The 17,170-nt window shown below is 32.7% G+C and overlaps 7 protein-coding genes across 7 annotated transcripts; all 7 read right to left on the bottom strand.

Annotated features, from left to right (window-relative positions):
* Positions 1-41: 41 nt before the first annotated feature.
* On the bottom strand, positions 42-2,190 carry DBP8 (DEAD/DEAH box helicase family protein). Its single transcript, XM_061306183.1, has 13 exons — positions 1,499-2,190; positions 1,397-1,470; positions 1,309-1,366; positions 1,191-1,278; positions 1,089-1,159; positions 922-1,058; positions 800-891; positions 651-769; positions 489-621; positions 400-455; positions 309-369; positions 216-279; positions 42-183 (listed from the first exon to the last, which is right to left on the bottom strand). Exons 1-13 carry the CDS (start codon positions 2,153-2,155, stop codon positions 90-92), a joined length of 1,704 nt encoding a protein of 567 aa, XP_061161891.1. The 5' UTR covers positions 2,156-2,190; the 3' UTR covers positions 42-89.
* A 61-nt stretch (positions 2,191-2,251) lies between these two features.
* TpMuguga_04g00708 (putative integral membrane protein) lies at positions 2,252-6,221 on the bottom strand (the record flags this gene model as incomplete). Its single annotated transcript, XM_759251.2, has 3 exons — positions 2,252-2,499; positions 2,531-2,932; positions 2,963-6,221. The coding sequence occupies 3 exons, from the start codon at positions 6,219-6,221 to the stop codon at positions 2,252-2,254; spliced, it is 3,909 nt and encodes a 1,302-aa protein (XP_764344.2).
* A 54-nt stretch (positions 6,222-6,275) lies between these two features.
* TpMuguga_04g00706 (Translation initiation factor eIF3 subunit 135 family protein) lies at positions 6,276-10,643 on the bottom strand (the record flags this gene model as incomplete). Its single annotated transcript, XM_061306053.1, has 16 exons — positions 6,276-6,538; positions 6,570-6,686; positions 6,720-6,916; positions 6,946-7,344; positions 7,376-7,571; positions 7,602-7,795; positions 7,828-8,009; positions 8,039-8,407; positions 8,437-8,717; positions 8,748-8,840; positions 8,870-9,022; positions 9,053-9,586; positions 9,618-9,855; positions 9,885-10,045; positions 10,075-10,336; positions 10,370-10,643. The coding sequence occupies 16 exons, from the start codon at positions 10,641-10,643 to the stop codon at positions 6,313-6,315; spliced, it is 3,876 nt and encodes a 1,291-aa protein (XP_061161218.1). The 3' UTR covers positions 6,276-6,312.
* Positions 10,644-10,805: 162 nt separating this feature from the next.
* On the bottom strand, positions 10,806-11,650 carry ASMTL (Maf-like family protein; the record flags this gene model as incomplete). The annotated part of the gene is made up of 3 exons (XM_759248.2): positions 10,806-10,970; positions 11,003-11,273; positions 11,315-11,650. The coding sequence occupies 3 exons, from the start codon at positions 11,648-11,650 to the stop codon at positions 10,828-10,830; spliced, it is 750 nt and encodes a 249-aa protein (XP_764341.1). The 3' UTR covers positions 10,806-10,827.
* A 38-nt stretch (positions 11,651-11,688) lies between these two features.
* On the bottom strand, positions 11,689-11,859 carry TpMuguga_04g00704 (uncharacterized protein; the record flags this gene model as incomplete). Its single annotated transcript, XM_759247.1, has 1 exon — positions 11,689-11,859. One exon carries the CDS (start codon positions 11,857-11,859, stop codon positions 11,689-11,691), a length of 171 nt encoding a protein of 56 aa, XP_764340.1.
* A 64-nt stretch (positions 11,860-11,923) lies between these two features.
* Positions 11,924-16,429, bottom strand: TpMuguga_04g00703 (uncharacterized protein; the record flags this gene model as incomplete). The annotated part of the gene is made up of 2 exons (XM_759246.1): positions 11,924-15,779; positions 15,840-16,429. The coding sequence occupies 2 exons, from the start codon at positions 16,427-16,429 to the stop codon at positions 11,924-11,926; spliced, it is 4,446 nt and encodes a 1,481-aa protein (XP_764339.1).
* Positions 16,430-16,538: 109 nt separating this feature from the next.
* On the bottom strand, positions 16,539-17,116 carry TpMuguga_04g00702 (B-block binding subunit of TFIIIC family protein; the record flags this gene model as incomplete). Its single annotated transcript, XM_759245.2, has 2 exons — positions 16,893-17,116; positions 16,539-16,859 (listed from the first exon to the last, which is right to left on the bottom strand). Exons 1-2 carry the CDS (start codon positions 17,037-17,039, stop codon positions 16,539-16,541), a joined length of 468 nt encoding a protein of 155 aa, XP_764338.1. The 5' UTR covers positions 17,040-17,116.
* Between the last annotated feature and the right edge of the window lie 54 nt (positions 17,117-17,170).

Genomic DNA, 17,170 nt, shown 5'->3' with positions numbered 1-17,170 from the left:
CATCTCACCAAGACAATTAATGGCACAATAACACATATATGGAATAGTAAGATATTTAATTTATCAAGGATTCCTTAATTGGAATAATGTTATGACCATGGTACACTCACTTCACTGTGTTGTTTTGACTTAGAAATTTGTGAAATCTCTGTGTTGATTTGTTTTTGCCATGATAGCAATATCCTGAAATTAAAATTAACTTTAACATAACCTACTTTATACTCTCGTCAGTATCAATAGTTATACACCTTCCTGTTCTTGAACATCTTCCAACTCTCCCTGCACATTTTAACTACTCATTTTTATACCTGATATATGTATGTATTCATTTACATTTCTTGGTCTTCCAAGTATATATACTGAGTCCAGCTAAAAATACTTTAATATAAATTTAATTACCATTGACAGGTGTATTCCTCTGGCGGAATCTGTAGATGCTAGTAGGACATGTCCATCTGAATTTTTATTTATTTAATATTTCAACTTACTATCTCCTTCTTTAATACTGTTTTGCAATTTCGTAATCTTTTCAACTGACGTACTCGACCTATTTCCCCCCGATTCACCTTCCTCTTTATTGTAATCGTCTCTAATTCCAAACTCATGGTGTAGTATTTTACACTAAATTTATTAATAAAGGCTTAATTTACCTTAATATTATTTTTCTCTAAACTTTCTTTTAGTGAAAACAGAGAGCCTGAACTAAGGAACACGATGGCAGTCCCAGTATCCCTCTTCAACATATTCAACAAGTTCCTAACTTTGGACTCTAAATTTGAGTTAATTTTAAACAAAATACCTTGAGTATCTTGAGAAGATATAGAGTAAAAATGGTTAATAGTTTCAGGAATTGAGACGTATCTTCCAGTGTCTGTTGCGCTTATCTTCTTCCTACAGAAATTAAATAAACTTTATAAATACCTTATCAATGCCGTCAAGTTATCTCTACTATTTCTGTACATCCTAATCAAGCTGTTGACTTTGCGTATGTGTTGTCTGGTTATTGAAGCCGAGGCACAAACAAATCTTAGTTTGTTAGGCGATATGGAAAGCAAAGTCTAAATTCAAGTTAATTTTAAAAGTATAACCTGACAAATATTATATGATGAACCTGGCTTCTCATTTAGAATCCTTTTCTTCTTAACATTTGCATATTGATCTGTAAATATTTGTGGAAATTTTACACAAACTTGGCACTTTGATTAATCTGTCCATTTCATCTAAGAATACATAATCAATCGTTTGGAGAATGGATCTTGTGTGTTTCTGGTCTTCATGCTAAACATGTTTAAATTCATAGGAATTTACCAAAAAATATGACTCAACCTGGTTTGATGACCCAACTATAAATATCGATTCAGGGGCTCTATAAATAATGAACTATAGTTACTCTTACATTTTAGGGCAAACATCATGCTCATCTATTATTAAGTGAACTACATCCTTCTTTCCACCAGTAAAATTAATAAGCTGAAAATAATGTGTAAAATGTGTATACCTGATTTGCAGACTGGGCTGCTAGCTCCTTTGTTGGACATAAAACCAAAACTCTACGGTTTAAAGGAGTTTGTTGTCTCTTAAAATGTAATGTATCGTTATATTGTACATCTTTAATCCGATTTAGAATTTGAGAAAATGAAACCGATGATAGAAACTTTGGGTCCAACTGATAATAGTATCGAAGGGCCATGTATAAAAGTACAGAAAATGTTTTCCCGGAAGATGTGTAACTATGAAGTATAACATCTCTTCCATTCAACAGTTCATCAAAAAGAGATAATTGGTATTCATTCAATTTTGACAAACCTTCCTTTGCAAAAATCTTAGAAAGTGTATTAATTAGGGGTTTAGAGGAGAAAACTGTAGAAAAATCATTAACAGGTGTAGAATCTTTATGTTTATTATCGTACTGAAGAGCTGATCCAGTATATGTTACCAAATCAGAATCCAAGTGAGGATTCTTTCTTAATTTATCCGATTTAAAACTTGTTTGGGTTTGATTTAAGAAATCTTCAGAAGGAATTAATGGTCTGGATTTAATATTAAAATCATATTTGTTATGTGTAGTTAAAATTTTATTAAACTCATTAAATTTGTGTATATTTAAGTTTGAACCGATAAACAAAAGGGGACTGGATACAAGATTAAGATTCATAATAGTATATTTTACACATTTTATATATAATAAATTACAAAAATAATTAAATATAGTATAAGTGAGGAATCCTCAAAATGTGTGGAAGAATCACTCTCATGATTTGGATTTTTCGGTGTATAATGTGAAAATCGTGTTTAATTCTTCACGCTTTTCATTTAGTGATTGTTCTAAAATAGAAATTTGCTCATCCAAATCCCTGTATGACTTATCCCTTAGAATCTCAGTCTGCTTCGTTATTATTCCAACTTTGAATTCGAGTTTGTTGCTAATATCTAACAGTTCGTTCATTTCATCTCCAACCTCGTTGTGTAAAGACTCCATATACCTCAGTTTATGTTTACCTAGATCCAATGAAAAGTGTGTAAATCAAACCTCTATGATTGAATGTGTTGATATATTCTTCGAATTTACTGTATAGGTTTAGTGTTTCCTGTGCAGCCTGAGTTTTGACTTCTTTGGGGACTACGTCAAGTTGGCTCTGAGTTAAACCTGTTACTTCCAAGTCAGAGTGCTTGAACTTCTCCTCTAACTCGTTTGTATCATCTAGAAAATCTGTATCTTCCGAACGCCTTCCTAATTTTGGATCGTCAGATTTAGGCCATACTGACCATAGATGGTAAAATATAAGGTTAGTTAACCATATTTTGAAAGTGAGACATAGTGGGAAAAGGATTAACTCAGTTAAATTGTTATTCTTAAAGTCTCCAAAGAACTGATGGTCATGTAGTATCAGCCTTATACACCTCTTCAAAAACTTATTTCCCTTAACAAAATCTGAAAATTATTTAGTATAGTAAACATTACCTTTAAAATAGTCCCTAGAAATGAAGTAGAAAAAGAATAGGAATGTGAAAACCATTACCATAAAGTAAAAAACAATGTTGAGATACATATACCTCATCTGATAGAGGACAGAGATGACTACATGTAAATAGTGCCTCACAGTTGCATTCTTCAGAATGAACCCAAATAAGATAATAACCAAAAGAAGAATGCCCAAGGATGAGTGCATATAGAGGATTCTTCCAGATAGTCTATGGTAGTAGTATCTGTAGTATATATCTTCCATATCATTGAAGTGATCCCTCATTATTTTGTGGTAAATTACTATTCCAGAGTACATAACCACAAGGCTCAATACAACAGGAATGACAATTAGGTCAAACACCCTCTTGATGTCGTTGAAAAAGTACATTAAAATCATATAAAAGAAGTTTAATCTTGGATAATAGATGCTAAATCCTTTTTTAAAATTCACAATATCTCTTATCATAATGGAAAGTAGGAAGAGGAAGAAAGCGCAAGTAGAGGCCAGCACTATGAACAAAAATACACTTCTGTTTTCAGAGGGAAGGAAAAATGAAAATACATTGTAAATCTTCAAATCATAGTCCATCAACCCAGATTTCTCTATAAAAAAATTCAAAAACCCATTATATATCTTATTCTTAGACTTAGAGTCCACAATAATGAAGTCAATTCCAACGTCTTTAACAGTGTGTGGAATGGTTTCAAAAAGTGTGCTAATCTGGCATTTTTCTTTATCATAAGTAATAAACTGATAATATTTGTCCTGCCTTATTATCTTTTTCATATCAGTAATAAGGCCATTAGGGGGAGTTTTATAGAAATTCAAACTTAATAAGAGTGCTTTGTTGGAGGGATATAGATAGTATCTTGAATTTATAGCCATCACTTGAGTTTCGTCTTTAGGCAAATTATCCGATTGACTGGTATCAATCCATTTAAATAACTCTTTTATAGCACCACCATTTAACCAGTTGTAAAGATCGTCATAGGTCTTGATTTTCACATTGGGTAGTGTTGACTCCATTTTCACGTTTAGCTTGTGATTTTTAGGTTTTAGATTCTCATCCTTTAACATTTCTGTATAAGGGGTATCATACAACTTAATATCAAAAAACCATTTTTGGTTATTTTTGTAAACTAATTCATCCACAGTTTTATAAATTACTCTTGAAACCTTGATACAGTTAACTTCAATGTATATGAATGCAATGATACAGGCTAACATAGCTAAGTATGTTATTATTCTGGAAAACGTGGTTAAGCAAAATTTAAACTTTTTCTTAGTTTCAGGTGGTTCATATTCATGTTCCTGTATCTGATTAACTTGAGCTTTCAGTCTTTCTCGAGCACAATCATCTGCGATAACACTCATTCTTAGTATTTTTGCTTTTATAAAACGCTTAACTCTATTGTACCTAGTTGCAGTTTTATAAAAGAACTTCAATAATCGATAATTATCGAATTTCCACGACACAGGTCTTTTGTAAAAATTAAGTTCTTTATCATTGTCGTCAAACATAACCAATAATGAGGTAATGAGTATCACTGCCAGGTAAAATGAAATGAAGAGTAACATGATAAAAACAAAGGAATATATAATGCTATAATTGTCGATGTATTTGAGTGTTGCGTCATTTGAAACACCCACTATCAAGTTAAATAGAGCCAAAAAGTTTCTAAATATCGACTGAGTTGAGGACTTGAACATGTGGGAAACAGATGAGTTAAAAACTGCGATTAACAGGATAGAAATACCTGTTCCGGCAACTAGTGAAATTAAGGGAATCTTCAAATGATAGTAATACTTTTTATATACAATGGATAGGTGTCGGTTCTTGTTGATAACCAACCATGTGGCGATTAGTGATGTAACAACAGAGAGTAATGCAAAGAAGCAAAGAAATCCAAACACTATAACACAAATTCTTATGCTGCCTCTTAAGTAATCAAATGTTATATCAAACAGTTTATCAGCGTTCAATGGGTTATCGTCATATCCAAAAACAATTTTGGATACACAAAACCCAGTGTCACAATTCGTTGACCCTACCCTAGGTACAGAATAATTCGCAAAAAAGACAATTGAGTTAAAAAATACTAAAGAAATCACTACAGATATTTTAAAAATCGAGTCAAAGATGTAATCGAAAAGAAAGAAAGACTTTGGATATAACTTGTACAGGATTATTGTATATATTGTAAAGGCGATAAGAACTAGCATTAAGCCTCCGTCTATAACCAGAGGAAACAGAGTAGTATTTATGCGATAGGATAAAACATTTAAGTGGTTATTTATTTTAGTCTCAGACTCTTTTGATCCATTAACAGTAGTTTCACTGTTGGAAAAATCAAACTTTATATTTACGGAACTGATTACATCCGATATTACATTATATGTTAGAAAATCTACTGAAATTTCATCTATTGACTCATCTGATATGATCGAATTTAGAGGAAAATAAGGAAATTCCTTTAAATATCCTGTGCCCTGCATTAGTTTTGACATTATCTCGTCAATATCTTCTCCGTAAAGGTATTGATAATTCGATGAGGTTTTATCATCATAAGAATATTTATAATACATGTAAACCCCTGTTTCGGACTTTATCATATTGTATTTTGAAGGGTCTGAATGTAAAAGTATTTTTGAAGCTGCTAAAATATCTTCAGGGATGTCACGTCTGTATTCTTTATCTTTTCCTTTGAACGATATTAAAACTGCATTTGCTACTGACTTGTTAAATGTGTTTAACCCTTGGTAAAGATTCGGGATCAAACCGAATTGTATCCAAAGAGCTATATCAGTTCTTGTTTTAAGTTCATTTATTTTATTAATTTGACCATTATGAGAAAGGGAGATTGAAATATCCTTAACAAGGGGCTGGGAGGGCCCACCTTTAGAATCAGGTTCAGGTACTATTTCTTCATTTTTTTTGTTTATCTCATTTATAAAATAAATTAATCCATCTGTATTTGGTGCTACGATATCATCAATTGCATAGTCTAGTGACTTGTTGGTCATAAAAACTGACTTGATATTGACAGTTATTACGCACAAAAACACCAAACTTAAGATAATTAATATTGAAAAGGCCGAATAGACTATTTTATGGCGTAAAGGGATATCATGAGGGTGATCATCATCCTTGTATGGGTCCGAGGAATCATGGGTTTTGTCTAAGGGATCTGAATTTGGGAAAATTACATTCACATAACTGTTTATTACATTTCCAAAGTTGAAATGAACAGTCATGGGTCGAAATAGACTAAATGTGTATGTAAGAAGACTGCATTTTCTAGCAAATATTATAGTGTGCAACTATATTACATTATTTTTAAATTTATTATTTAAAATTCCCTTTACTGTTCATTGAATTTAACATATTTCTTTTAAATAATTTAAATGTAAGTGTTTGGTTTAAATCTGATCTGGAGATACTTGCCAAATGCCCCAATATAAATAGCCTTTGGCAGGGCGTCGAGAAGTTCCTCAAAATGTCCAAACTTAATTGAAATTTATCTCCAGATAACACACATTTTGGATGTATAAAATCAAATACTGAATCGAACCTAAATGTGTATATTTTTTGGTTAAATCTACCAGTTATTAAAATCAACCCCCGAATCACAGCTTGAAAGACTCATTTCACATATTCTTTTCTTACTATATTCAGGTTCTCCCATTAGTAAACACTCTATTGACCTTAGATCATGGCCACTAAAAAGTAGTTATAGTTTTATATAAAAATACCTTTTTGGTATTATGTTTTTCTTTATTGATAGGTGTGATGAAAATGATTCTGGTAACCTTATAACCCGTGATCCATAACTGTATGTCTGTTTGGTCTCAACATATCCAAATTCTGTCCTTGTTCCTGTAGATAGTTGCTTCGTAAATTCACTGGAGACTTGACTTGCATATGCACTGTAAAGTTTATTGGCTACTTCCTAAAAACAATATTTAAGTTAAAAAATACATGGTATTGGTTGGTATCCAGAGAAAGTATCTTTAGAGTCAAATAATTCTCTAGAACTAGCATAATCTTAGATTGAAACACTTCAGACTGGTCAAGATAGCCCAGTAGAATAGTGTCTTCTAGTCCGTCGATAATTTGCTGATTTCCATGTTTCAAAATACTTTTCTTAGTTATATTTACAAGTTTCTCCAATTTGGAGGTGCAAAATTCAGGGTCTATATTGTTTAAAATCTCCAAAATCTTAATATTATTTTTCCTTGACAGGTATAAAAACTTGTCCAAAATAGTAGTATAAAGGTTTTGAGATTCCTTCAGGTGTTTCCTCTTCTCAAAACAGTTATTCCCTGAAGAAAGTTCTTCCATAACCAAATCTTCATTTTCGAACCAATGGTCGGGCCCCTAAAAATCATATCTATTTTGTTTGTTATACCTTGTAGTCTATCAAATTTTCAGAGTTTGAAAGGTATAGGTATGGGTGAAGAAAGTGTATAGAGCCCATTTGACGGTGCAACCATGCTGAAACATACAATGATCTCAAGTATTCCATTGACAAAGGTCCGAATTGAAACTCCAAAATTGATAATAAATCCGTTGATATTTTGGAAGCATGTGAATACGAACCCACCCTAAAAAATTTTTAAATGGTTAAAAAGAACCTTATAAGTGATTCCAAGAGAAGCCACAACAAGTTACACTTTGTATAGGTTGGAAGGTTCGATAAGTTGCAATATCTCACTAATTCGTGGTGAACCTTAGTAGAGTCAAAGTGAACATTTAGTTTCCCATTACAATAGCCTAACAGGGAAAGAAAGAAAACAGGGACCCACTCATAATTTTTTACAGAGAACAACTACAAATTTTAATTTGGTTTATGAAACTTACGTGCAAAAATGACTCCTTGTAGTTCTCTATGTATGATATACAAGGTTTGTAATCATTAGTATTCCATGAGTGATAACACTTGACTATCAGTAACTGCAGGTTCAAAAATCCATCAAACCCTTCCAAGTTCTTCAAATTATCCTTTATCAACTTGTATTCATTCTCCACTGATTCATTATCCCCTAATTATTTGTAAAATATAGAAAAATACCTGTTAAACAATAGCATTGTAGTTCCAGGATCTTAGACTCAACGTAAAGTGTCATTGAAAATGAATTCGATGACAAGAATTTGGCTATTTGGAGAGCTTTTTTATAAAATCTATGTTTAAGAAATGAGTATCCCAAAGTTAACAAGAGCTTAAATCTCAAAAAAGGATCTGTTTGAACCAAAGATTCTATCAAACAGTATAAGTTAATTCCAGTTAAGTGCTGGTTAAATTTACTGCACAACAATTCATAGTTGTATGAACAGATTGGATTACAAGGGTAACCAGTTCCAACAATTTTGGACTTTACGTGTCTCGGTAATCCCATTCCAAAGCTGGATGAATCCAAAAGAAATCCGTATCCGTGGAAATCTATACAATAAAAGAGTAAATAAACATACCTTTGTGGTCACACAACTTTGATGAAGCCTTAAATATTGACAAGTTGTATTTAGGGCATGAAACTGAAACTTTCGGATAAAATTTTAGATCAAATGGTCCGTTATAGAGAATGTTAGAATAGTTTGAAGACTTAAAATCTTCTAATTCAATCTGTAAAGTATGCTTTTGGCCGTTTGAGAATTTAGGTATAACAATTCCCAGGTTATATTCAACTGCGTTAATTAGTAACATTTGAGGCAAAGTTTTAAAGGTTATTTCTTGCAAATCGATGACATTGAAACTATAATACATTAAACATATATTAACTTACTGGATTGATATTTGAGGGTGGATATATTGGTTCCAAAACATTAGAGAATCTAGACTAAGACCGAGAAGGTCATTTAACATTTTAACAAAAAGCCTAAAGAATATGATTTACTTATAACTTACTCTTGAATTAAATCCAGGTTTAGATTTTTATTTCTGATAAAATTTTCCAATTCAAGGTCCCACAGATGCTTGAAAGCTCGGGCTGCCATTTCACATGCAAGTAAGTCTTTGAGTGCACTATAGTCTGTATTTTCATATATCTTTCCGATGTTTCTAAGAATTGTTGTGAAAAATAAATCTTACCTTATATTTATTCCGAATGAATGGAGTGTGTTGCTAATGTCCCATGAACTCGTAATGGTGTGGAATTTATCTATATTGTTTTCAAGAACAAAGTTATTTAGTTCAGCGGCTTTTTGGAACTCTGTATCATCAAAGTGCTTATTAAATAGAGACTGTGAATTAAGTGTACATTTTAAAAACCCCTCGTAGTGGACTGTGTAAAATTCTTGACGAAAACGATTAGTATATAACTGATCATATCCAGTGTTTAAATCTGGTAGTGGTGGTAAAACCTCATGTGTATTACGGAAGTACAAATTTCCGTTAGATTCAACTGCATTGGAGTTATTATTGAAATCCTGAGTTCCTCCAAGATCTGAAGAGCCGAAGGGTAGAGGCAATGAAGACACTCTAAGATGTGTAGACAGTTTAATAAAATCGCGATAGAGTTGGTCATTTTCGAATAGTGATGAGGTTACAAGATGACCATCGTGCTCTAAAGTTGAGTATGAATCACGACCAAGCAAATCATCCAACAAATATTTAGTATTTGTGCTAAATTATAATGATTGATTAAATGTAATACCTTATACTTATCAATGGTTCTGACACGACTCTGAAACCCATGTAATCTGTTACACAACAGAACGGAACTGCAAACCTAGAAATTGTACCAATCAGTTGTATTGCGTCACAAAGAGCTTGTTTCCCCTTAAAGTCGTTTGAATACAGTTTTTTACAGGTGGTATAATTAATTTTTGAGTAAGAGGAGCTGCTTCCAACGACTAGAGTGAATACAATCCCGTCATACACGAAGAGTCGGTCTGAAAAATGAAATAAAGTAAAAACATACCATCTTTAAATTTAGGAGAGTAGAACTTGTAAATTAATGGATGTGACTGTGGAGTGACTTCAAGAAATCCAAATGGAATTTCTGAAAAATTTGAAGCCACCAAACAATTTAAAAGCTTAATTGAACCCAATTTACATGAATTTGCAAAATGGCCAACATCACTAACAATTAATAATATATAAATACAAACCTCAATAATGAGTGCTCATAATCATTGTTAAATTCACTCAATTTATCATTATTTTTAAAAAGACAAATATTTCTAAATGCAGACTGTAACCTTTGGTCCCAATTTGTGTTTGAACAAAAATTTTCATCTCCTGGAAGAACAAGTTTAACCTTTAAAGGGTGATAATCTGGTATATTCCAACTAGAGTGCTCTGGTGTTTCATTGTCAGTTACACTAACTCCATACAAGTATTCCTGTAATTTCTCTTCCAACGTTGATAAAGCTAAAATAATAATGAAAGATATATTAGACGTACCAATTAAACCTGAATCATACTTAGATGTTAACTGATCCTCCAAGTCAATAGAGAAAACGTCAGAAGAGTTTTCTAGCCATGTGAACCTATCCTCAAAGTCGGATAAGCAGGGATTATCAAATTTCCATGCAAAATTGAGATAATCTTCTACGTTATCTATGTTATATACTTTACCACTGAAATATCCTAAAACAGGCCTTTGTTCTACTGGAAGATTCAGACGATTGAAAAAGCCATCAGCATCTGGAGGGATTAAACTATCCGAATTTATCATAATTACAAATAAAATTGAAAATAAAAAATTTCTGGAGAGTTTAAAACAAATGTGTAAGGTTTTAGGCAATAGTATAGGTGATCAAACCTTAGCATGGGCCAGGTACACATATTTTACAAAAATTACTGACATTAATTCTGAAAATAGAATTAAAAAAATATTTTACATTATATTAAAGTTTTAATTAAAAATTAAACATTTTATATGATTTTGCCAAGTCGCATAGTGCTGATGATACACATTGTGCAGGAAGTCCAATAACATTAGTATATGAACCTACAACTTCCTCAATTAATGATTCCCCCAATCCTGTTATCCGATATGATCCTTAACATTTATTATTAGCTAGGAATTTATACCTGCTGAGCCTTCATGTTCTCTTGTATCTAAAAGTGCCTCTATATCTTCCTTTGATAACCTTTGATACTTAACTCTTGTTGTGGTATAAAACTTTTTTTCTGGAACTTCATATCCTCTACCTCTTGCAAACATTGCGACTCCAGTATAGATATAATGGTATGATTCTACATATGAACTGAGTTGCCTCCTTGCATCTTCTCTATCCACTGGTTTTTCATAAATTGTTCCATTCATATCTGCTATTGTATCTGCTCCAATTACCACTTGTATCTGAATGAAATTCCATTATATTTACCTATTTTAAAAGATACCTTATCTACGTCGAAATCCTTGTGCATTTCTCCAAATGGATTACTTAAAAGTTCTCTCACTTTCTTCTTAGATTCTTGGTCATTAGCTGTAAATATAGTTTTTGCCACTATCCTAGCTTTATTTTCAGCTGTTGCCACTGAATAGTCTCCTCTTGTTGGATAATCATCCTTGTTGAGATCTTCTTCGAACCCTGAGGCCATTGTTAGCAGATTCGTTACTCCCATATGATTCTTCATTATCATTGGTCTATGAGGAGACTGCGTTGCTAGTACAATCCAGGCCTTGTTTGGGTTTGAGAACAAGTCTCTCAGGCCTACTGCTGAGTATACTTCCATTATCTAGATAAATAATATATAAATTTATTTTATTAAAATTAACTCGAAAGTAACAATTTTTTAAACTTCCAAAGTACAAAACTGGTTTCTTGGGGATAGTATAGGTTGTGTATTACACCACGTTCACTTCCTTTAATTGATTCGAATGTAGAATTTGACAGATTCTCCACATTTATTTTCTTTGCACTTAAAATTTTTTCTAAAACCATTGATTCCGCCAGAACTTCCACTTCACATTCGTCCAGTATCACCAAATCCTTCCATATCTACACACTATTTAATAATTAAATGACATACCTGATGGGTTGTAATCCCTGGTTTATCTTTAACCATACAGAATATTTTTAATGCTAAGAATCCTACCAAATGCACGTTAATGTGACCATCAAGTGTTACAAATGTGTTTTGTGTTGTTGATTTTAATGTGTTTGCGTAAGACTCCAAATCTTCTGGCAACAAAGCCCTTGTATTGCTCAGAAATTGTTCCATATTTTCTTGTATTATATCAAATGGTTTTCTTTCCCATATTATCCAAATCAATTCAGGCACATAGTCTGGCCTCTTTCTTTCAAATCCTTGTTCTACAATTCCATTTAGTTCAATCCCACCTTGTTTATCTATGAATAGATCTTTACAGTACTCCCAGTATATGTACAAATATTCTGTTCCATCTGGCACCATTATTACAAGCCTTAGAACGGATGCTGCATAAATCAGAATCTTAACCAAATTCTCAACTGATAAGTCATTATTAGCAATCAAATCCCCAGAATACTTTCTTTTTTTAGACGGTTTCTTCTCATACACAAGTTTAAATTCCAATTTAAGCTTCTTATGAGAAATCCCGTGTAATCCTGAGCTCTTAACCACATCTACCAATTTATAAAAACTGTTTTCAACGCCATCCGGAACCTCTTCTACCATAAACATATTCATTACGTAATCTATCACTCCTGAAATTTTTTTAATTTTTTTCCTTGTATAATTGTTTAGAGAAACTAGGGAGTCTGGGTATGTACGTTCAAATTGCGAAGGATTCAATATATCTGTTAGTTCACTTTCACATATCATCGCTTTGGGCACAACACTCTGTTTTTCATATTCATTTACATAGTTTTGTGACCTTAGATTTGCCTGTATTGAGTTTATGTTTGCTCCCACTTGTGTTATTGACATGTTATTTTTCATACTTTTTATATGTTTTGATATTCCTCCTTCTACAAAGCGTGAATAGCCTGACTTAAGCTTAGTTTGGGTATTTGAATGGCTACTCCACTTCGGGTCCAACTGTACGATTTTAAAGTTTTCTAGTATGTTGAAAATGGTGTAAAAGTCCAAATCTAAGCAGTTTTTAATCACAGACACATTGTTTGCCATAAATGAAGAGTTAATATCATGGCCAAGATCAAGTCCTAATTCCAGCCCTAAATCCATATTCACTGTAACTGTGGTTTCTCTATATTCATTAGGATAGTATGACAGTGTTCCTAATCTTTGGTTTACTGGATTACTACAAGGTCTGTTGTAACCATACAAATGAATGTACGAGAGCAGCTGTGTTCCTAGATGATAAAGGTTTGAATACTTTGGGAAAAGCTTAAGCTTTGACAAGATGGACAATTTGTATACTTTAAACAAGTTTGTCTTTTGTTTACTTCTTACTATCCATCTATGATCAGCCCACCTCCTCAACACTTGTCTAAAATCTCTAGGATCTATATGCCTTACTAATTGCCCTCCTTTGCTTGATAATGATGTGAACACTATGCACTTTAGTTTAAGCGAGCTTATCAAGAGATCAAAGTCGTTTGAACCTTTCTTTGAGCCAACAAGATAGCTGTTGGTTTTAAATAAGGCATTTGTTGGAGTGGTGTTATAGATGTTGGTTGGGTTAGAGTGAGATTTTTTCATGGTGTAATGAACAATTTCATTTATATTCATATTTCTTAGCTTTTTCAGTATCCTCAAATTGAAGTTTGACTTATTGATTATGTAGTCAAATATGATTTGGCACTCGCTGATTGTATACTTGTGTTTAAACAGAATGTGCAGGTAATTCCAGACATCCAGCGGCTTGTCATTCTGTAAACTTTCTAGTGATATATAATCTTTGTCCAGTTTATTCTGGGTTAGAAAACTCTGAAATTTACGAACAGTGACATTGGTGTCCATATTAATCTCATTTTCGGAATCCTGGTCTTTGATAAATCCATTATAATCATTTTTAAGAAAATTTACAAATATTTGATTTACCAATTTTTCAGATATTACGTATCTTGCTATCCACAGTATTTCGTTATCCCTATGAATGTTTGTTATGATTTTATTCAGTATTCTATCATCCTCCACTTGTGGTTCATACTTGTTATTCTTGATCTTGCTTAGTAGGTACGAGTAGATTTGTGTGTTGTTTATCTTAAATTTGGTGGAGAGCGTGTTTATGACTTCTATTGGCATGTGAAATAACTTGATCAAGCTCTTGTAGTGAAGTGAGTTGCAGCTTAGTGAAAGCCATATCGATATTATCTGGTCAAGCTCTGACTTAATTGCACTTGTTAGGTATACTACCTTTTTCCAATTTTTCTTACTAAACACTTGCTTAACATTTAGTATTTTAGGCGGTGCCTCTAATTCACTGCTAAGATAAGAGTCCACTTGCATCTTAAAATTCTGCCAATAGGGCTCAAAGTCAGTTGTAAGGTCATATTTTCCCACAATCTGACTATTCACATAATCATGCAAGTCGACGGTTTTAATCAACTCCCAGACAAATTCTTTCTTATTACCTTCAATGTTCTTAACCACCTCTGGATTTAAATCTTCTCCAGGTGATGTTTCAGCGGAACTATCATTTTTACTTGGCTCACAGGAGTCCGGTACAAATAATAATAGCTTAATCCTATATAGAAAGTTCAGCTGGTTATTTAATACTAAGATCGGGTCTCTTCTGGTGTATAGCAGTATTTTTAAATACTCTTCTGGCAACTTTAGTACATTTTCATTTACATACTTTGCTACTTTCTCCAGTTTGTACCCACATCCTATCAGTTGAAAATAACTTTCGAGTGTCATCTTAGTCAGAACATCGAATGTTGTAAATCTGCATTCACTAAAGTTTTCTAATAAGAATGAGTGTAACAGCTTAATTCTCGTCATTATTGGGAAGATGTAACCGTTTGCTGACAACACTCTCTGGCTGAAACCCAGTGAGTTTTCTGCATTAATCTCTGTATTCTGCTGGTTTACTGATACATTTCTGATCAAACACGGCACTTGTATGTTAAGGTTTAGCACGTCCTTACTTTCTGGATTAGATTCCAGTATATCTATAGTGTCTTCCTGGAAATTATTTACACCTTCTGGGCCTTTGAAATGGTCATTTATCTTCGACTTTATTGCCAACGTTTGTACTGCGGCTAGGTTTCTCTTCATAATTATGTTCTTTCTAACATAATTGAATGCTTCTTTTTCCGTCAGGTGTCTTGAATCAAATAATACTGTCAGTGACAGGTTGGCTCCTTTCAATTCTTCGCACCTTAAAGTTTTTAAATATTTCAGCTCCTCTAGGACAAAGCTCGATACTCTCATTGCTGTTTTTCTATCTACTTTCGTCTGGGTTCTCTCCATATCATAATAGAAGTTTGATAAGTTTGAATATGTTGCTGCTTTAAAATAGTCCAAATAATTCTTCATCAGTACCATCCTTTTCTTAAACAGGGTAGTGCTTATTTGCTTCGGCAACTGCAGGTCACCAAATATCCTCTCAAAGTCCTGCAGATACACAGAATTTTCCAAATATCTAGCTTTTTGGATGTTAAGAAATTCAGAGTAGTTCTTCTGAGGGGGTTCACTATCGTCAATATCAGCTTTATCCGGTGTTTGCGTACTAGATGAATCAAATCCTGGTTCCAAACCATTCAAGTAAGGAGTGTCATCTCTTTCTATAATCTCAGTTTTAACTAGTGGTGTTGTACTATCTGTTGTGAAGTATCTGTACATAAAAAGCTTCCCTTCTCTTTCCGTTTCCTTTCTAATCAACCCTACTGATTCCATATAAATCAATAGTTTTGATAGCTGTTTATACTTGATTGGCACATAGTGGTTTATATCTTTTGCTGTTATTCCATATCTAGATAGTTTTATTAAATAGTATATATATTCCTGTAGCGAATGTCCATTTAGATGAAACGGTGGTGATTGTGATTTCTCATCTTCTGAGTTTTCACTCATTTGAGTATCAGTTTTCAGGTTTAGTACGTGGAGGATATTTGAGTTTTTCATCTTCATTTTTAGATCATTTGGGTTCTTGATTAGCATTATGCACCTTTCAAACTTTTTGGTTTGAGGACACCATGCGAAGATAACTGCAATTTTGTTCTTGAGCTCAAGTGATTTTCTAAAATTTAAGTAACTCCTCGATATGATGTGGTTATCCACCCTTGTGATAATCTGGCCCAATTCTTGCAGTGCCAGGTTAAAGTATGACGTTTTCCAATCAGACTCTAACAGAATATTATTTTCCTCCTTTTGGAGAATCTCCATCATCGTTGATTCATAGTTCGTCCTGGAATCCGAAAGGAACAGTGTTCTTATGAACTTTGGTATTCTATCCAGTATGAAATACTTGTGAAAGAAACAAATGGATGCAGAATTTTGTGCTTTAGGTGTTTCATCTCTGGCAGAATCTTGTGATTCACTGTAGTTATCATACTTTATAACGCAATTTTCACTAATGTTATTCATCATCAATTTAGATATTCTGTTGTGAGGTATCGTCATCTTGTATACCAGTCCTAATTTACACAAAGAGGTCAATAAGTGAAATATGTCCCTGGGTGAGATCTTAGATTCATTAATAAGGTCTGATTGCCAGTATCCTATAAAAATCTTAATCTGAAGTGCACATACCTGAGTATCTTTTTGATGCTATTGCCATTAGTAACTTGAAACGGTCGTTTGTTTTAACAACCTGTTCATATAATACAAGGTTCAAACTCCTTATTCTATATGAATTTGAACAAAGAAGTCTTGATTCTGGGATATGTTCCACAAGTTCGTTTGGTTCAAATTGGCTAATATCAATGTCGAATAAATGAACATTTTTTCTTCTAGTTTTCTTCTTAAAATTATTTCTTAAATACAAATAAAATTCGTCATTGATTAAAATCAGCACATTCTTGTTAGAATACAGACGAATCCACAATTCTACCTAAAAATTTTATTTATGATGAACAATACTTACGTTTGTTTCATTGGTAGATAGTCCATTTTCTTCCAATATTTTAAAATACAGTGTATTGTAATCTATTGGATCGGTTTGGCTTGAAAGATACTCTAGAGATAGGTATTCTAGAGTATTTATATCCATATCTGTTACTGGAGATTCCATGGATGGAAGTTCATTGTTCCGATCTAACTTAAAGTCTCAAATTTAAAATTTTACTCATATTTAAAATATTATATATTACATTGTTGAAAATATTAAATTAAAAAAAGATTTAAAGGCCAATAATATTGTTG

This window comes from Theileria parva (assembly GCF_000165365.1).
Source record: "Theileria parva strain Muguga chromosome 4 map unlocalized ctg_529, whole genome shotgun sequence".
Taxonomy (NCBI): domain Eukaryota; phylum Apicomplexa; class Aconoidasida; order Piroplasmida; family Theileriidae; genus Theileria; species Theileria parva.
Note: the sequence above shows the minus strand (reverse complement) of the source record. Positions and strands in the feature narration are given on the sequence as shown.